At 37.1% G+C, this 21,303-nt stretch overlaps 1 protein-coding gene across 4 annotated transcripts in view; it reads right to left on the reverse strand.

Annotated features, from left to right (window-relative positions):
* The window catches only part of TNFRSF10B (TNF receptor superfamily member 10b), a 34,833-nt gene that overhangs the window by 4,027 nt on the left and 9,503 nt on the right, over window positions 1-21,303 (reverse strand). For 2 of the 4 annotated variants that reach the window (XM_074287534.1, XM_074287535.1), the window contains exons 2-8: window positions 5,429-5,510; window positions 4,839-4,967; window positions 3,562-3,676; window positions 3,106-3,182; window positions 2,917-3,024; window positions 1,648-1,694; window positions 424-532 (exon numbers count right to left, since the gene is read on the reverse strand). In XM_074287534.1, coding sequence (XP_074143635.1) covers window positions 424-532; window positions 1,648-1,694; window positions 2,917-3,024; window positions 3,106-3,182; window positions 3,562-3,676; window positions 4,839-4,967; window positions 5,429-5,510 — 667 coding nt within the window. The remainder of the gene's footprint in view (window positions 1-423; window positions 533-1,647; window positions 1,695-2,916; window positions 3,025-3,105; window positions 3,183-3,561; window positions 3,677-4,838; window positions 4,968-5,428; window positions 5,511-21,303) is intronic. The other 2 variants (XM_074287536.1, XM_074287537.1) reach the window with 2 other exon arrangements.

Raw genomic sequence — 21,303 nt, forward strand, 5'->3', positions numbered from 1 at the left:
CTTTTCAACTTTGGATTTCAATAACTCAGCAGAAATCATTACTGCCTGAATCCTACACTTTCATTCCTACATGATCCTTTCCCAGCAACACTAAGCCAGCTTGATGAAATGAAGGAGGAAACTTAAGGGGAAGGTGTCAGTCACTCAGACTTTGCAGCCCATAATACTCCAGAGTAAAATAGGAGTCAAATTAAGATGTAATCAGGGAAATATTTTTAATATTTAATATTAATAAAATAAATAAAAATAGAATTCAACATAGGTAACATTACATTTTAAAACTAAATATGCAGCCTGCAGAGATCCTTACACAGACTAATGGTTTCTATTTGAGTTTGACTTTGCTGGTTTAGGGCATCCCCTTCAGGCCTTCTGCTCCCTGGCACTCATTGTACTTCACTTTTAAAAGAAAAAGAAACTTACTCTTTATATGGTTACCATCAGCTGGGAATAGTGACAGTGACTGTGACTGTGACTGTGACTGCGACTGTGACTGCGACTGCGACTGTGACTGTGGATTTAGACTGACAATCTGCAAGAGAGAATGAGAAAAGCAATGGAAGTCAGGAGACCTGGCTGCCCTAGTATATATTGGAGACATTGACTAAAAATAAATCTTTTGACTTTGGTAGAACACAGTTTCCTCAATTGTAAGATAGGAAGAGTTATATCTATTCCTTCAATCTCAACTGGCTGATGAAAAGTCCCAGAGAAATGTTATATTAATTCTCTTAACTATAATTGCTTTTCTCCTCCATGCCCAGGCAGCCTTATTACAAGAGCATCTCTTCCCTGCAGGAAAGCCATTTCCCCATTCTTGAGGGACCTTGCCTGCCCACTGACATGGTCACTGTGTTGTATGGACATATTGAGAGGGTGGCAGTCTCTACTTCAAAGGCAGGTCAAGAAGCCCTAAGACAAAGTGTAATGAGATGCTAGGTCCTTATAAGTAAATTTTCCTACTTATCACTAATAATAACTAATGCCATCATATTTCTATGATACATAAGGATTTGCAAAGTGCTTTATCCTCAAAATAATCTTCGGAGGATTTTACAGATAAGGAAACCGAGGCACACAGAGGTTAAATAACTTACTCAGAATCACATAATAAATGCTGTAGGCAGGATATGGAGTCAGGTCTTCCTAATTCCAGGTTTAATCCCCTGTGCATTGAGCCACCTTGCTGCCCTATGTGACCCTACATAAATTACTTATAGATCTCAGTTTCCTCATCTGTAAAATGGAGGGGAGAGGGGATGACTGCTGAGGTCATCTTTCAGCTGTAACCCTCTGATGCCAAGAGTTCATTCACTAAAAGATATCCGTTGGAACAATTTGTGGCACTGGTGGGTGTGAAGGAAGTGATGGGGAAAGTTGTAGTTCTCACTTCTGACACCATCCTAGAGACTGAGGTTCCTGCTTGGGAACTATTTATCAAAACCTTTGAGTGTTCAGTGGAGTGACCCAACAATATTATCCCAAGTGAGACTTCCTGAGGCAAAATGATCAATCAAGGATGCTGAAGGGCGTATGCAGTTTGGGACCCTGAAAGACGTGTGCCCCAGGTATCCTTTAGAGAATTAAGTAGATATTCTGCAACTCATTTACAAATAAGAAAAACACATGAGTATAACTGTGTCTCACCTCGATGCTCTCAGGAGGGTTGGGTTTTTCTGGATCAACTATCTCATCTAGAAAGAAAGGAGAAAATACTTGATCAGGGAAACTCCATCTTTCCAACAATATCCTACCAGTGGTGCAGATGGTATTGGGTAGAGGATGGGCATTTGATTTAGTGAAGAAGGGAAAAGGACAGGAGAAGGGATAGCTTTTCTAGCGTTCTGGATCTAGTTGGGATGTGGGGGAGAACAGACCTTAGGAATGGCTGATAATAGTTTAAGGAAATTTATCCAGTCTAAAGAAGGTAATCAGATTTCAGAAGTCATAGGCCATGGGTAATGGTTCTTTATAACTATCCTCAAGGTTTTTTCAACAAAGTAGAAGATATTACCCAGTAAGGGGAGAGATATTACAACTTCTGAGTTTCCTTATTTACAAAATGAAGGGCTCTGACTCACTGACTCTCAGGTCTCTTCCAGCTCTAAATCAGAGTTTTGTGCCAAAGTTTTTCAGGACTGCCTCCTACCTACCCAGCATTGGGCTTAGTTCTGTGAGAGGAGGGAGCTGAAGGAGGACAAAACATAAATGAGGGCCTAGTTCCCACCTGCACATAACTGTAAAGACAAAGCGGACGGGTTTAAAGTAATTAGCAAATACTATGAGATAATAAATAAAAGCATACAGTCAAGTACTAAATTGCGTGGCACAGATGTATTTGTAGGAACTGATGAGAGAAATGAATAACAACTGGCATTTATTAACTCTTGAAGATTTACAAAGCCCTTTTGTTATATTATCTCACTTAAGCTTCAAAATGATCCTGTATAGGTGTTATTATTCCTGTTTTACAGATAAGAAAATTCATTATGTGGTTGACTAAAACTGGAAAGGCCGTCTCTATAGATATCCTCCTGGGAACCCTCGAGGAGATACCCCAGAGACTACCCAAAACAATCTTATAGCCATCTGCTACCTACCAGGGGTAATGACTTGGCTACATAGGTCTAAAGAATGGGATTTGAATTCACCTCGTCCTAGAAGGGAGCTAAGTGTCCAAATGAGATCACTTAACCTAGTAAAGAAGGGCGAGGATGGCTGGAGAATGTATTATGAAGGAGGCAAGACTGGGTCTTGAAAAATGGATGTATAGGATGTGCACAGGTGGAGAGGGAGATGTGTGTGTGGAAGGAAAGAGGAGATGAGTTGGGAGGGGGATAGAGGAACAATACAACATGAACAAGGACTCTTTTAATACATTCTATGTGCTTCTTACCCCAGGGCTATTTCCCTTACCTTTAGAAACTGCACAAAAAATATGAAGAAAAAAAATGCAGAAGAAAGAAACTACGGAGAATATGGCTCCTATCAACAATATAAGTCTTATCCAAACATTTCTTGTACCTGAGAACAGAGAAAGAATGGTCAATGTGTGTGCTCTGGCCACCCAGTCCCCACCAAGTAGTCCATGTGCTATGTGAATACCTGATGACAGAGGTCTGGCACACTCCAAGTCACTCCAAGGACTGCAAGGGCTGATTTCTGCCATCTCTTTGGGGCACCTGGACAGAAAGAAAGAGGAAGATCCAAACCAGATGTAGGTGAAATCATTAAGAAATGCAGAGCCAGATTCAGAAGATAGGCAAGGGCAGGTGCTGAGGCTGGGGACTGCAAGTCATGCAAAATTGATTTCCACCATTAGGTGAGAATTAAAGGGTATATACCACCCAAAGCAGAATGATAAAGTAGTTTGGGGCAATAGAAAAAGAGATAAAGTAGTTTGGAGTTTTCTAGCCGAATGGCCAGAGCCAGAAGTACTTGAAGAAAGGAAGAGAATGATGAAGAATAAGGGTTGAGGGAGGCAGGGACTGATGGAAAAGCTTTTTCTTTGTCTTCCACCAGTAGTCCCCAGATCTGGGGAGAGCCTTATTGGGGCCTTACTTGAATTTACACTTTTTGCAGATCTCGCAGGGATGGTTTTTTGGACAGAAGGTGCCAGACTTGCAGTGACACTGGGTATTCTGGGTGATGGTACAGGGCTTCACCTCTTCCTGGCCTGGGGACACATAGAAAAGTTATGTCTGAGGCGCCATCTCCCCTTTCACCCTCCATCACTGGTCAGTTCCAAGCTCCTTTGCCTCTCCTGCTCCTGCAGGGCAATTCAGTTCAGCCTGAGAAACCTTTGCTGACCATCTTCTGTGTATCCAGTATTAGGCCTGGGGGTGAGAGATGGAGAGAGACTACTAATAGATACTGCTTTGTCTTTGTTTTTCAAGGGCTGAAGTGAATGGCACAGATATAGAAGGTCATCAGTATGGGCAACTGGGAAGATTCCATGAAGTGGGAAGCTCTTGATCTGGGCCTTAGAATATGGGAAGAGTTTAGATGCTTGGAACTGAGCAGGACTGAGTGTAGAATACTGACTACTACATTGTTGTAATGTAATAACACATACAGAATACAACTGTATGCACAAATATGCAATGCACATGTGTATGTATATATGCACATGCATTTACATGTATGTATAGATTATGTATATCTCTATATAAGGCATTTTACATTTACATATAGTGTATATGATATTTTCTGCATATAATGTATATAAATATATATGAATAATGTGCTATGTATAGTACATTGCTTGGCACATAGTATGTAAATGCTTGTTGAGTTGATCTCATTTACCAGTTGTTCTTAATGCAACAAGTTTGTTGTATTTTACACACCCTGAGGAGAGAGAGGGAAAATCGATGTAAAATCAGGATTGTTGCAAATATACTCATTTTCAGAAAATGAAGTATAGAGAAAAGCCAAGCTCTTCAAATATATCCTGTGCTACCTCAAACTCTGCACTCATTTGCTAAGCTATCAATAGTTTCTTTTGAAAGTGTTATTATTTTTGATTCCTAGGAGCCAAATTCTAATGCTTTACTATTTCAAAAGCTGCTTAGACTTAAGATTCTTCCTCTGCCCTCTGCTGGTTAAGAGTAGAAATAATCTTTCTTAGTTCCTAAGTTCCTTAGTTTATGGTCCCCCCAAACCCCAGTTCTCCATCCTTCACTCCCAATAATTATGGAACCACATTGTGTTAGGACCCGGAAAGACTTCAGATATCCCCAAAGTCAACTTCTTCATTTGACTAAAGATGAAACTAAGACCCAATCCTGGACCACCCTGTCTCTACTCTAGCCATCTGAGGCCCCCATCCCTTGCACCTGGCTTGCAGATCTGACAAGGAATGCAGGAGGAAAGTCCATTGGGGTATTCTGTAAAGTCTATCCCACTGCGGCAGGGCACACATACTCCTGTTTTGTTATGGGCCAAAACAGTCTCCAGATATTGTCCTAGAAGACAAAAAGAGTGAGGGGTGACCTTTTCTATGGCTCACCCAGATAGGGTTATAGGAAACTGAGGTATGAAAGCAGGAAAGTGTTATCGGCAAAATTAACTCTGACACTATCTCTTTCCTTTCATCATTTCCCAGCCTGCGTACAGGACTTCACCAGGGCAAGGTTACCCCCATCCCCATCCCTCATCCCCTGGACCATCCTATGCTTTTCTTGATCTTAGCAAAGTGCCCGGTTTATAAATATTTATTGACTAACTCTCATGGAACCCTTCCAAGTGCTTTTTTGTCCCTGAAATTGGATAAAGGGCTTGGAACTCTCTGTGTACCCAAAGCATTAGGTATGGGTAATAAAAGCAAAAGACAGAGAACTACTTCAAGACAAGAGCGCATCTTCTCTCCAGAAAATGAAAGGGGGTGGGAAGAGGCAAAGAGGTAAGAGACTTTCACTCAGAATACCTGCTGGACACAGGACATCCAGGCCATGTTTCTGGTGCTCCTGGGTATCCGCTGTCCTTGTGCTGACTGAACCAATGAGAAACTGTGGAGACAAGAGAAACAAGGATTGGCCTGAACCCAGATTCCTCCCTTGCCTTCTCCTGCCCACTTTCCATTCCAACATCATGCTTGATACGTTAAGTTCAATCAAATTAAATAGCTATACCTCCATTAGCTGAATTGATGTTTAAAGGGTTGAGTTGGTTTTTTGTTTTGTTTTGTTTTGTTTTGTTTTGTTTTGTTTTGTTTTGTTTTGTTTTTTGTTAATAAAAGTCTTCATAATCTCCTTGGAGAGAGTAACATGAACTGGCTAAGTGAAATGAGCAGAACCAGGATTTCACTGTACACAACAGAAGCAATATTATATGATGATCAATTCTGATGGACGTGGTTCTTTTCAACAATGAAGTGATTCAGGCCAATTTAAAGAGATTTGTGATAGAGCCATCTGCATCCAGACAGAGAATTATGGGGACTGAACGTGGACCACAACATAGTATTTTCGCCTTTGTTGTTGTTAGCTTGTTTTATTTTTCTTTCTTGCTTTTTTTTTCCTTTTTGATCTGATTTTTTTTTGTGTGTGTGTGTGTAGCAAGATAAATGTGGAAATATGTATAGAAGAATTGCACATTTAACCTATGTTGGATTACTTGTCATCTAGGTGGGAAGGGAGGGAGAAAAATATGTAACACAAGGGTAAATGCTGAAAACTATCTTTGCACATATTTTGAAAATAAAGCTATTAATTAAAAAAAAAAGAAAAGAAAGAAATTATCACAAAAATAAGAGTGATATTGCCAGTATCCACTCCCCTCCCAATCAGTCCCTCACATACCTACCCATCCTCTCTTTCCATTAAAAGCCAGCAATGAGGGGGAGATTGGGGAGAGAGTTAGATGGTGCAAAGGATAAAGCACCAACTCTGGAGTCAGGAGTTCAAATCTGACCTCAGGCATGTAGCAGTTAACTAGCTGTGTGATTATGTGATTCTGGACAAATCACTTAACCCCAGTAGCCAAAAAAAAAAAAAACCACACACACACACACACAAAACCAGGAAGGAAGCTGTAAGCACTGAATCATCCTTCCTTTGTTTGCCCTCCCAAAAATTTTTTTCAAGTGCTTCACAAACCTTAAAAAGCTAAATATATGAAAGCTTGCTGCATATTGTATTATGTGCTGGGTATGGAGCCTGGGAGACCTGATTTTAAAGTGCCATATAACAGTTATTTATAACTAATTTTGTCAGTCAACAAACATTAAGCATTTATTGTGTGCCACAGATAGAGAGGAAAGGGAGCAAAAATACAATCCCTGTCCTAAAGGAGCTCACACTGTAAAGGAGGAAGAGCAAGCATAGGGCGTGACACACAGGAGGCATCTCATATATGTTTGCTGGCTGATGTGGAAGAAACTGTATACAAGGCATATACAAGGTAAAAATGGAAAGTAATCTGTTAGGGAAGGCACTAAAGGGTGGGGACTAGGAAGAAAGGCCTCTAGCAAAAGGAAGGCAGGATTCAGCAAACTCTTAACAGTCCTAAATTACATATACGTATATGTATGTACATAGAGGAAAGAAATTGAAATCCATTTCTTAAGTGTAGGAAATTTCTTCCATCAAAACAGATGGTGATACAGAGAAATAAAGTGACTTTCTAGGATCACAGAGCTCACATCCAAAGTGGGATCTGAATTTTGGATTTTTTGATTCCACATCTGGTATCCAGAGGTATATATAGCTTGCTTTGTAATATGTCTGTTCATTATCTCTTCCATTAGAGGGGAACTTCTTAAGGACAGGGGCTGTCTTTTTAACTTTTTTTCTTTTTTTATTCCCAGTAGTTAGAGCACATAATTAATGTTTATGATTTGATTGACTGATGAAACACAAAACCTGAAGCCCACAACACTCTTGATTGAGGCCCAAATCAGATTAAAATATAATTGAGAAACATTGAACAAAGTAAAGAAAAATAAAATAAAAACATAATATTTTATTTTAAAAATAAGTCAACAAGTCCTGAGCAAGAGTTGGAAAAAAATGTATTTTCCTTATGGATGTAGAATGTTGTATATACATTTAGTCATAGTTGCTAAATGATCCTGCTGAACTTTTTTTTCTTTTTAAAGTAAGGAATAGCTAACTGAGGAGGGGTAGAAGGAAAGAATATAATTGGAAATGAAGGTGATATTAATAAAAAGTTAACACCCTCAAGTTAATATTAGTAATAAAAAAATGAAAAGTTTGCAAGATAAATTGATATATCTAGAACATAGCTCCAATAATAGAGACCCAATCAAACATAGAGAAAACATAAATTAAGAAAATAATCAGAGAAAACTCAACTGATAGGCAATCCATTTATATAGCCATCCAGATGATTGCAGAACTCTATTCTTGTACAGACGCCTCTCCCTTCTCCCAGAAAACATCCAAGATATCAATTTGCCACATTTTTTAAACCTCAGAGACAAAACTAGGACTTTTAAGCTGCCAAAAAGAGACAGACTCAGAGCACTCTGGTTAATATAAGTTTCTGTAGTTTTGGCTTAGGAGAGACTACACAAGATAGTTACTCTGTGCTCCTTGACCCTGACACTGCTGATCCCTGGAAATACTTCTTTTCTGTGCTTGAATCCTCTTATTTGATTCAAACAAGGACCCCCAAAGGATCCCAATGGGAAGCCCATTTTACTTTGCAAGAGCTTTTAAGCCCTGTCTACAAAAGCAGGCCTTCATTTCAGATAATTATTAGAAAATTCTCTCATGAATACCATTATTAGAACACTCAAGTAATTCTTTAATGAATACTAGGTTACTCTGCAACATTAGTAGTCTGCAGGTTAACTGACAGAGATGTAACTAAGAGAGGGTGATGGAAGCTTTGCCAAAGCGCACTGACATTTAAAAGGTGCAGAAAACACTGCTACTCCTTAAGTAAGTAGAAATAACAGACAGGCTGAATGAAGCACAAGATGTGCTTCCAGCCTGGGGACCCACTGCCCTGGGGCTGCTATCCCTCACAGCTGCAGGCTCACTCCTTTTCAGAGGTTTGATTGTTGCCAAATCTGCCAGCAAGTCTTTTTGCATTTTGGAGGCTGAGGGAGGTAATCAAGCACTGAGAAACCTTCTCCAGTCACCTTACCTGCCACTGCCTCCTCCTAGCAGGTAATAAAGGTATTGCAAGGATACAGACCAGACTTCCTATCATGCAGTCTGACCTGGGGATCAGTGTCCTATCCTTTCTAAGGGATCTCAGAATCGAATGGGAAACAACACAAAAATTTACCGTGTGAATAATTGCCACTTATGTGCAGTGGATAGAGCACCAGCCCTGAAGTCAGGAGCACCTGAGTTCAAATTCACCCCAGATACTTCCTAGCTGTATGACGCTGGGCAAGTCACTCAACCCTAATTGCCTCCAAAAAAAAAAAAAAAAAAAAAAAAAATTGCCACTTATGTCCAGCAAAGCTTTATCTTCTCCCTTCCTGAGCAATAATTTCCCCATAGGTCTCAATGTCTCTCCTCTACTTCTCCAATTTCTCCACCTAAATTTGTCTTCAAAGGGTAACTTAATAAATTGGCAAAGGTGATAAAAAGACTGTAAGAGGGACATACATACTATATATATGCACACATACTATAAATGGAACTGTGAATTGGCTTAATCATTCTGGAATGAAATTTGGAATTACATGAAAGTCACTGAATTATTCATAAATTTTGACCCAAAGATACTCCCAATACAAAATAAAATTTATTTTAGGGAATCTGAGATTCAAGCAATCTTAATGTAGGACTCTTTCATTTCTGTCTTTGTAGTATCAGTGCAAAGCACAATATCATCATCTCATTAATATATATTGAGTATTTATATTCAGACTGCTTTGATGTATTGATTGGTTTTACAAATTTTTTCCTTCCTTTTTTTCTTAAAAAAATTTTTTGGGGGGGCAGGTAGGTGGCAAAGTGGATAGAGCACCAGCCCTGAAGTCAGGAGAATGTGAGTTCAAATTTGGCCTCAAATCCACTTTGACACCCCCAAGTTAATATTAGTAATAAAAAAAAAATGACACTTAACATTCCCTAGCTATGTGTCCCTGGGCAAGTCACTTAATCCCAATTGTCTCAGCAAAAAAAAAAAAAAAAAAAAAAAAATTAAAGAGGGAGGAATGCAGAGGGAAATTTAGGTATAAAAATAGAAGATCAATAAAATTTTATTTTAAAATTTTAAGGCCATTTGACAAGAACTCCCTGACTTCCATTTTCCAAATCTTCTCTTGTGTCATCATTGTTCATCTCCTTTTTCACTTTGGTCATGTAAACTTTCTCATTAAGGTTAATTCCTATACCTGTACCCTTAATCACACTCCCTACCCAACTCGTCCAGGACTTTGTTCCATCAGACATCCCTTTTTTCTCATGTTCATGCATCTTTAATCTCTTCACAGTTTCTTCCTACTTAGCTACTTACATGCTTAAGTTTTTCTTTAAGAAACAAACAAACAAAAAACCCTTTTGCCTTCCTGAGCTACCTTCTCAACCTATTTCTCTCTTCCCTTCACTGTTAACCATATCTAAAAATTGTCTACACTCAATGACTTAATTTCCCCTTTACTGATTCTCTCCTTAACTCATCATTCTGAACTCCTTTCTGCTTCCACCACTCCACTAAAACTACTCTTTTGTCATGAATGTCTTCATTTATATCTGTATACTTTCTATTGGCAAATGCGATGATCTATTCTTAGTTCTCAGCTTCTTCAACATCTGTGAGCCTTTTAACATCACTGACCACAATTTTTATTCATTCTCTTTTTCCTCCTACCTTTAAATCACTTTCCCTTGAATCATTTGTGTGAAGATGCTCTCAAGAATCTGGCCTTCGCAGATGACATGATGGTATACTTAGAGAACCCCAAAGACTCTGCTAAAAATCTATTAGAAATAATTCAGAATTTTAGCAAAGTGGCAGGATACAAAATAAATCCACATAAATCCTCAGGATTTTTATACATTACCAACACAATCCAACAGCAAGAGATACAAAGAGAAATTCCATTCAAAATAACAGTCGATAGTATAAAATATTTGGGAATCCATCTACCAAAGGAGAGTCAGGAATTATATGAGCAAAATTACAATACACTTGCCACAAAAATAAAGTCAGATTTAAATAATTGGAAAGACATTCAGTGCTCTTGGATAGGCCGAGCGAATATAATAAAGATGACAATACTCCCCAAACTAATCTATTTATTTAGTGCTATACCAATCAGACTCCCAAGAAACTATTTTAATGACCTAGAAAAAATAACAACAAAATTCATATGGAAGAATAAAAGGTCGAGAATTGCAAGGGAACTAATGAAAAAAAAAACTCAGAGGAAGGTGGTCTAAGTGTACCTGATTTAAAGCTATATTACAAAGCAACAGTCACCAAAACCATTTGGTATTGGCTAAGAAATAGACTAGTTGATCAGTGGCATAGGTTAGGTTCACAGGGCAAGATAGTGAATAAAAATAGCAATCTAATCTTTAACAAACCCAAAGATCCCAAATTTTGGGATAACAATTCATTATTTGACAAAAACTGCTGGGAAAACTGGAAATTAGTATGGCAGAAACTAGGCATGGACCCACATTTAACACCACATACTAAGATTAGATCAAAATGGGTCCAAGATTTAGGCATAAAGAATGAAATCATAAATAAATTGGAGGAACATGGGATGGTTTACCTCTCAGACTTGTGGAGGAGGAAGGAGTTTGTGTCCAAGGGAGAACTAGAGACCATTATTGATCACAAAATAGAACATTTTGATTACACCAAATTAAAAAGTTTCTGCACAAACAAAACTAATGCAAACAAGATTAGAAGGGAAGTAACAAATTGGGAAAAAAATTTTACAGTTAAAGGTTCTGATAAAGGCCTCATCTCCAAAATATACAGAGAATTGACTTTAATTTATAAGAAATCAAGCCATTCTCCAATTGATTAATGGTCAAAGGATATAAACAGACAATTTTCAGATGATGAAATTAAAACTATTTCCACTCATATGAAAGAGTGTTCCAAATCAGTATTGATCAGAGAAATGCAAATTAAGACAACTCTGAGGTATCATTACACACCTGTCAGATTGGCTAAGATGACAGGAACAAATAACAATGAATGTTGGAGGGGCTGTGGGAAAACTGGGACACTGATGCATTGTTGGTGGAGTTGTGAAAGAATCCAACCATTCTGGAGAGCAATCTGGAATTATGCCCAAAAAGTTATCAAAATGTGCATACCCTTTGACCCAGCCATACTACTACTGGGCTTATACCCCAAGGAACTACTAAAGAAGGGAAAGGGTCCTGTATGTGCCAAAATGTTTGTGGCAGCCCTTTTCATAGTGGCTAGAAGCTGGAAGATGAATGGATGTCCATCAATTGGAGAATGGTTGGGTAAACTATGGTATATGAATGTTATGGAATATTATTGCTCTGTAAGAAATGACCAACAGGAGAAATACAGAGAGGCTTGGAGAGACTTACATCAACTGATGCTGAGTGAAACGAGCAGAACCAGAAGATCATTATACACTTCAACAATGATACTGTACGAGGATGTATGCTGATGGAAGTGGATTTCTTCAACATAGAGAAGAGCTAATCCAATTTTAATTGATTAATGATGGACAGAATCAGCTACATCCAGAAAAGGAACACTGGGAAATGAGTGTAAACTGTTATTTTTACCTTCTGAATCCAATTCTTCCTGTGCAACAAAAAATTCGGTGCTACACACATATACTGTATCTAGAATATACTGTAATATATTTAACATATATAAGACTGCTTGCCATCTGGGGGAGGGGGTTGGGGGAGGAAGGGAAAAAATCTGAATAGAAGTAAGTGCAAGGGATAATGTTGTAAAAAATTACCCATGCATATGTACTGTCAAAAAAATGTTATAATTATAAAATAAAATAAAAATTTAAAAAAAAAAAAAAAGAATCTGGCCTTAGCCCTCTTTCTTCCCTTAATGTTCCTTTCCTTGGCAATCGCTCCCCAAACCTCCACTGGCACTTATTTGTAGTGATTTATATAAATCCTTATTTGTAGTCTTGACTTCTCTTCTGAATTCTGGTCCTGCTTACTTCACTCAGTTCAAATACGTCTTCACATGCTTCTCTGTATTCTTTAGACTAGCTTTTTGGAGCAAAGTGATATTTCATCACATTTATGGACCACAATACATTCCCCACCAATAGGAATCCACTTTGTTTAACCCTTTAAAATCATTTAATTATTCATATCGCATTTCTTTTTTTATCCTGTATTTGTATTTATTAATAAATTTAATTTAGGGGCAGCTAGGTGACGCAATGGATAGAGTACCAGCCCTGAAGTCAGGAGGACCAGAGTTCAAATCTGGTCTCAGACACTTAACACTTCCTAGCTGTGTGACCCTGGGCAAGTCACTTAACCCCAATTGCCTTAGGAGGAAAAAGACAAAAACCCCAGCCTCAGGGAAAAAATAAATAAATAAATAGATGAATTTAATTTAATTTATTTCCCAATTATATTTACAAATTTTTTATTAATAGTTTATTTTCAAAATGCATGCAAAAATAGTTTTCAACATTCACCCTTGTAAAACCTTGTCACACCACATTTCAAAGGGTAAGACTGTAAAAGTAAATATTACCAATTTATTTTGAAAGAGGTACATTTCCACATGTCCAGAATTGGTTAGTCATTTTGTCCCTTCCATATGATTTTACCATTTGGGAACATCTTTAAAAAAAAAAAAAAAAGATGCTTTTAGGGACTCATGACAAAGACAGAACTAATAGGAGTCTAAATGCAAATCAAAACATACTATTTTTCCACTTTATTTTTTTGTTATTTTGGGTTTTTTTCCTTTTTTGGTCTATGTCCTCTTTCACAACATGACTAATATAGAAATATGTTTTGCAACTCACACATATATAAGCTATATGAAATTGCTTAACAGTTGAGGAAGAGGGAGGAGAGAATTTGGAACTCCAAATTAAAAAAAAAATTTTTAAACTGTCTTCACATATAATTGGGAAAAATAAAATATCATTTTTAAAAGTTTTTTTTTTCATTCTTGTTCCTCTTTCAAAATTATCTTTAGAGCAAGCTTACAAGTCACATCAGACAACTGGCTTTATTACTTTATAATCAATCATGACTTTCTCCCATGGGCTTTTTTTAATCTTTGCTTTTTATCTCCTTCCACTTCTGCTAACTCGGAGCTCTATCTACTACTAAAACCAAAGACTTTGCAGGTACCAGCCAAAATGAGGTTTTCAAGAAACAAACTAGAGAGAGCTAAAAGTCTTTAATAATAGGAAGATCAACAGAGAGAATCCAGGAATAGGGCTGACATAAGTCCTTTCATGAGTGGTGACATAGGTAACTTTCATCCTTGGTTTTCTTCATATTAGCATAAAAATGGAAGTGAATGATGACTTACACTTAAGTATCTTATTGGACTACCTTTGTTTCCAGACTTTTGTTAATGTGGTTAGTGATTTAGATGGTTAGCTACCAGAGCAGGAAGAAGTAACAAATCTACTCTGATTCTTAAGGCTCATTTAAAATCATTCAAGGACCCAAAACACTTTTTTAAAAGAAGGCTGGTAAGAAGAAGAAAAGAAGAAAGAGGAGGAGGAAGGAGGAGGATGTGGTTGATAAGAAGAGAGGTCACATATACACCAAAATATTTATAGCAACACTTTTTTTTCCTAGTGAATAACCTTAGGGTATATACTTAGCAATGGAATCTCTGGGTCATATTTTAGTCACTTGCCACAAACACACACAAAAAAAGTCTTTTAATCCTTTAAAATCATCTAATTATTCACATCACATTTCCTTAATTTTGTATTGTATTTTATAAATTTAATTTATTTCCCTATTACATTCACAAAATTTTTATTAATACTTTTTTATTTCAAAATGCATGCAAAAGTAGTTTTCAAAATACCCCTGTAAAACCTTGTCATACCACATTTCAAAGGATAAGATTGTAAAGGTAAATATGATCAATTTAGAGGAGGAGAAAGGAAGAGGAAGGGGAGGAAGGAGAAAAGGAAATAAGAGAAAGAGAAGAAAGAGGAGGAGGAGGAGAAAGGAAGAGGAGAAAGGAGGAGGAGGAGAAAGGAAAAGGAGGAGGAGAAAGGAAAAGGAGGAAGGTGGAGGAGGAGGAAGGAGAATCAAAATCAGCAACAACCAACATCCAGGTCTGGAGCTCTATCCACTGTGCCATCCCTGGCTTATCTAAAGCCTACTCTTCCTTTTACCTAGCTCAAGACATTTCTTCTAAGGGTTATTTCCTAGTTATTCCAGCCAATACCTTCCCTTCTTATAACTACTATTCGATGTGTAATTCATGTAATTATTTAATTCAAACTAGCCCTTAGAAACTTAAGATCATAGATTCTATAGTTGGAAAGGATCTCCATAGAAAAGATGCCCTTTTCCCCCTTATTTTACAGATGAGAAAATCGAGATCCCAAAGAGGTGAATTGGTCTAAGGTCACACAGTATCAGTAGGTGACACCTGAGGCCAGAGCCTCCCAATTCCAGAGCCAGTTCTCTCTCCACTTTATGATGCTTCATCTTCAGTTAATCTCCGTTTCAATCTTTGTTTCTATTCCACAGCCCAGAAGACCTTAAAGGGACAGATTTTGAGATCAAAGTTCGCCAGGAGCAAATGCAAGCAGATTATATGAGTCATTGCTTAGGATTGTGTGACATTTTCACAGGTATCGATTCTCATACAGACAATAATGGTTCACATTTATGATGCACTTTAAACAGATATGCTGGAACCAGTTCATACCAGTTCTAAATGGGCTTGGGAAGAGTGCCTTATTAATTTTTCAGTGAATATTTATACTTCAGAAGCAAATATTACAAATCAAGGCTTTATTTATTGTTCTGTTGATTGTCTAAACTTAAGAAAATGGAGAAAATATCTTTAATTTTAAAGTTGTGCCTGGATGGATCCCTGCCTCAAGAATTTAGAAGCATTTACCAGAACATCCCTGAATTTTAAGATTTGCAATAGTTTTTATCTGTATTACCTTATTGGATAATCTCAACAATCCCATAAAGGAGGTGTTGTTATTATCATCTCCATTTAAAGAATAAGGATAGCTAAAGCTTAGAGAGAATTTAAATGACTTGACCAGGATCACTCAACTGTTACCTGAGAAAGGATTCAAATTCAGGTCTTCCTGATTTTTAAATCTTCAGGTCTGCCTCCCATTCATGACTCTCCCCAAACTTCGCCGTTATAGTTATCTATGTTTTAACTGACATCCAATGTTATTGAGCAAAACAAGAGTTCTTAAAGGTTGTGTCAACAAAGAATAAATTCTGGTAGATTCTCTCCTAATAGGGGGTTTTGAGTAGAAGTCCATCAAAATACTGTCATATAAACACCAGCCTGTGCTCCATGAGGCTCCTTGCCAGGTTAGCCAAGATGTTTTTTGTCCAGAAAATGGTCATACTGGTAAATTACTAAAATGTGTTTTGTGTTTTACAAATATTACCTAAATTGATTCTTACAACAATCTTGGGAGCTAGTTATTATCATTCCCAATTTACAGTTTACAGAGGAATCTGAGTGCCTTGCCCAAGATCACACAGGTAGCAAATTATGAGGCTGGATTGGAACTCGGGGCTTTCTGTTCTAGTCCGGTGCTCTATCGTGCCATCTATCTGTCCTCTCCTCCCAACTCAGATGGACCCCTAATTCAGGCCATCACCACCTCTCATTATTGCAACAGCTTCCTACTTGGTATCCTCCAATTCACCTTCCTAAAAGCCCCCAAAGTACAGGATTGATCATGTAAACTAGTCCCCATTCCTCCAAAGAAATCATTTGACATTTAAAACTGCACAATCCAGCACCCTTCTAGTCTTATTACTCATTATGATTCATACTCTGTAGTCTCCTGAAACTGACCTTCTTGCAGCTTGTCCATCTCCATCGCTCCCCCATCATGTCTGCAGTGCACACCTTCCTTGCTTCTGCCTCCCTGCTTTCAGGGTAGCAGAAGTGGCAGCTTCTGCATGAGTCCATCCCCAGACCCCTCCCCATTTGCCTCCCTCTCCCCTCAAGGTGATCTAATTTCCTAGTCTGGTATATCCTTCTGTATATTATCCTGCCATAGGGCTTGGATGTGCCAGTCAAAACACCACCATGTGGAATCATTGGTCTTGTTCAAAAACAAGGACGGAAAAACAAGAAGCACACTGTCTCTTCAGAATACCTCCTGGAGAGAAGCGAATGTTATATATCCCAGAGCTGGTGATGCACTGAATAGAATTCATCTTCTTGAGTTCAAATGCAGCTTGTTTGCCTCAGTTTACTCCTCTGCAAAATGAGCTGGAAATAGCAAACTTCTCCAGTATTTTTACCAAGAAAACTCCAAAGACGGTGACAAAGAGTTGCACATAATTGAATAACAAAGCAACATGATTCAAGACATAATTTCCCTCAAAAGATAGAAATTCACTTTCAGAAAGGCACTCCTCTCTCTCCTCCCATTCTCATGACATTTAAAATGATCTCCTTGTGTCTCCCTAAATATAACTCAAACATAGGTTCAGATTTCCTATTTTATTGTTTACTTTTTATATCTTTTGTCCTGTAGTCCTGTATGTGTTCAGTCTAAGCTCTAGGTTAAAATGCTCTATAATACAAGGTTCTGTGGGATTTGTCTATTAGTGATTCAATACTTTTTGTGGGTTACTCAACTTAGTGTCTGCTCATTTGATGTTCCTAGTATTTTTCTCCTGTTGATAAAGTTGATAAGAGTTCCTATCCTGATTTCTTTTCTATTCCTTAAAGGGAAAAAAAAGTTTGTTCAGAATAAAGAGAAAACTCAAGCTAGAAAAGTTAATTCTTTTTTTTCTTTAAAAGCGTCACAAAGCTAAGAACTATTAAGTGTCTAAATTTAGGTCTTACTGACTTCAGAACCGGCATTTTATCCATTGCACCATCTAACTGCCTCAAACTTACTTCTACATACAATTGAGGCTCATTCTTGAATCCAAGTTGGCTATTTCATGGCTATGACTCTAGGGACTGACCCCATTTTTTTCTTTTGTTGATTTTGTAAGTTTAACTACCTCCCATTACATATCATTGTTTTTTTATAAAATACAATAAGTAAATTAAGCAATGGATAAAAAATAAAGTATGATGTCCATTTAACTTGCTTTGTGGCTATTGGAGAAAATGCTGTTGATACCACCAGGAAGTTTCCTGGTCTTGTATTCTACAATTACATGGACTACTCTTGCCACTACACTAATAAAGATGACCGTGTAGCATCTATTCATTAAAAGAAATCAAGGCACTATCTTCAGATAGTTGTACTCAACTCTGCCCAACATTCAGAAAAATGATGGGCACAGTGAGAGTCATTATCATTGATAAGGCTTGAGATCCCTTTGAGATCCCTTTAAGATTCCGTTCTGATTTCCCAACCCCCATGGCTGACCTTGATTCACAAATCCTGGTCAAAGGTACCCTTTTGAGTATCCGGGCCCAGCCCCCACTATCTGCTCTGGTTTCCACACACACACACACAGTTTCTTCCTTATCTGAAAAGCCCACCAGAACTTGGGGTACCATCCACAAGCCCCTTTTAGGTATAAAAGAACCAAGCTGGAGCTCTCTCTTTGCGGGAGCCCTTCCCCCCAAACATGGTATCCTTCCAGCCATGTAAGGGTTCCTGCCCGCCCAGTGACCACCTTTGGCCCTGGCGTCTTTCTAACTAAACTTTACTTCCAAATTCCTACAATAAACCTTTTTTTAATCAATCTAGGTTTTCGGGCCTGTTGACCTTTATTATTATTATTTATTTTATTATATTTTAACATTTAAATACTCAAAGAAAAACTTAAATGAGTCACAGGATGATACCATTACCCAACAGTAGTTGAAGACCTTTAACACACTCCTTTCAGTACTAGGCAAATCTAACAAAAGCAAATGAGGAATTTTTTTTTTTCTTGTTCAAATTTATTTGAAAAAAACAGTAAGAAAAAAAGGAATATAAAACAAAATAAAGCAAAACAAGAGAACATTGTCATGTGCCCAGCAGAACATCAGAGAGAATTCAAAATATATAACAAATTACCAGATCAAGAAAGTGTGTGTGTGTGTGTGTGTGTGTGTGTGTGTGTGTGTGTGTGTGTGTGCATTAGTAGAAGAAATTATAGTCATGAATATCCATTCTTTCTTTCCTTCCTTGTAAACACATTTTGGTTTTCCGCTGCATAACTTATTTACTTTATTCTTTTTTCCCTCTTTCACCTCCCCCAATCAAGCTACAGTTAAGAAAGATATTATGTATATATATACATAGATACATACACACACTCATACCCCTCATATATACCCATGTCTTTCCTATCCCTGCTGACTCTATAATTAAATTCTGCTCCATAATTTGCCTTGCTATCATTTAACCTCCCCCTTCTCAGGGACCCCTCCCTTGTCGTCTTTCCTCACCCTTTGCTTCCCCATCTGCCCTTATCTAGCCCCTTACTTCTTTATAGATTTTGGAGGGTGCTACACTCTCCATAGTATATATGTAGTGTTGCCTATTGAACTCATTCCCAATGTGAGTAAGTGTAAATAAGGAATTTAAAGACAAATAGAATTTGGGGAAAAATTGATAGATTTCTGGTGATTAATATCATTCGGTCAATAATATTTTTATAATTACTATGGCTAGTAAATGGGAAACAGGAAGGATTATGTATTATTAGTACATAAAAACTTTATAAACAAATGTTTACTAGCAGAAAATGCAACAAAAATTATATTCAATAAAGGATTAAAAACTAACTGACACAAATTTAACCATGAAGAACTGGTGAGTCAAACAAGTCATAGAAATGTTAGGTAATTAGACAATGATAATGACACAATAGCCAAATTTTTGGGAATCTAGACAAAAGCAGTCCTCAGAGAAAAGTCATTTGCTAAATACTGTCATCAATACAGGAGAAAAAGAGTAGATTAATGAACTTGATACATAAGTAAAGATACTAAAAAGCCAGCAAAATTTTATTTTATTTTTAATAGTATTTTTAAAAATTGTTACAGGGGATAATTCTCTGGAGGGAAGGGAAAAGATTTGGGGAGGGGGAGGACTTATTTGATTTGAAATTATTTTAAATAAAGCTACTGTGAAATTTTGAAAAAAAAGTATTTTATTTTTCCAAATTAATGAAAAGATAGTTTTCAACATTCAGCTATGCAAAACCTTGTGTTCCAAATTTTTCTCCCTCTCATCCTTCCTTTCCCAAGAAGCAATCCAAAAAGTTAAATGTGCAATTCTTCTAAACATATTCTATATTTGTCATGCTGTGCAAGGAAAATAAAACCAAAAAGGGGAAGAAAAAAAAAGAAAGAAAGAAAAACAAGCAAACAACAAAAAATTTGGTCCACATTCAGTCTCCATGTTTCTCTTTCTGGATACAATAGCACTTTCCATCACAAACCTATTGGAATTGCTTTGAATCACATCATTGTTGAAAGGAGTCAAGTCCAACACAGTTAATCATCACCAATCTTGTTATGACTGTACAATGCCAACAAAATTTTAAAAAATTAAATATCAAAATAGTAATCCTGGAATATCAAAGAGATTGACAAACTTGAAACAGAAAATTATTGAATTTAAAAAGCATTAATACAAATATAAGCTAATTTGATTAAAAAAAAAAAAACAAATTGCTCGTATCAAAATTAAAAGGACAATTTACAACAAATAAGAAAAAAGTATTTTGCCTAATATATCAGTTAATGTGATAACTTAAAATAAAATTAATGAAAGAAAGAAAGAAAGAAAGAAAGAAAGAAAGAAAGAAAGAAAGAAAGAAAGAAAGAAAGAAAGAAAGAAAGAAAGAAAGAAAGAGGGAAGGAAGGAAGAAAGGAAAGAGGAAATTGAACAAGCCATAAATGAACTGAGAAAAAAAGAGCTGGGACCAGATGGATTTTCAAGAGAACTATATCATTCAAATAATTCCAATGTTACACAAATTGTTTTGTTTTTTTAAAAAAGAGCAAAAGGAATCTTAACCAAATTTCTTTCTTTTGGGGGGGAGGAAGGATTGTTTTTTTGTTTGTTTTGCTGAGGAAATTATGGTCAAATGACTTGCCCAGGGTCACACAACTAGGAAGTGTTAAGTGTCTGAGATCAAACTTGAACTCAGGTCCTCCTGACTTCAGGGCTGTCTGTCTTTTTTATGATTTTTTATGTCTTGATGTGATTTCTTTATAATTTTCCTAATAGTCACTGCACCACCTAGCTGCTCCCTTACCAAATTTCTTTACAAATATATTTTTGATGTTTGTGGCAGTCTTCTTTGTAGTGGCTAGAAACTGGAAGATGAATGGATGTCCATCAATTGGAGAATGGTTGGGTAAATTATGGCATGTGAATGTTATGGAATATTATTGTTCTGTAAGAAATGACCAGCGGGATGAATACAGAGAAGCTTGGAGAGACTTACATCAACTGATGCTGAGTGAAATGAGCAGAGTCAGGAGATTATTATATACAGCAACAAGACTATATGATGATCAATTCTGATGGAAGTAGACATCTTCCAATTGATCAGTGATGGACAGAATCAGCTACACCCAGAGAAGGAACACTGGGAAATGAGTGCAAACTGTTTGCATTTTGTTTTTTCTTCCCAGGTTATTTTTACCTTCTGAATCCATTTTTTCTTGTGCAACAAGAGAACTGTTCAGCTCTGCACACATATATTGTAT

Source organism: Sminthopsis crassicaudata, chromosome 2 (genome assembly GCF_048593235.1).
Source record: "Sminthopsis crassicaudata isolate SCR6 chromosome 2, ASM4859323v1, whole genome shotgun sequence".
Lineage (NCBI taxonomy): Eukaryota > Metazoa > Chordata > Mammalia > Dasyuromorphia > Dasyuridae > Sminthopsis > Sminthopsis crassicaudata.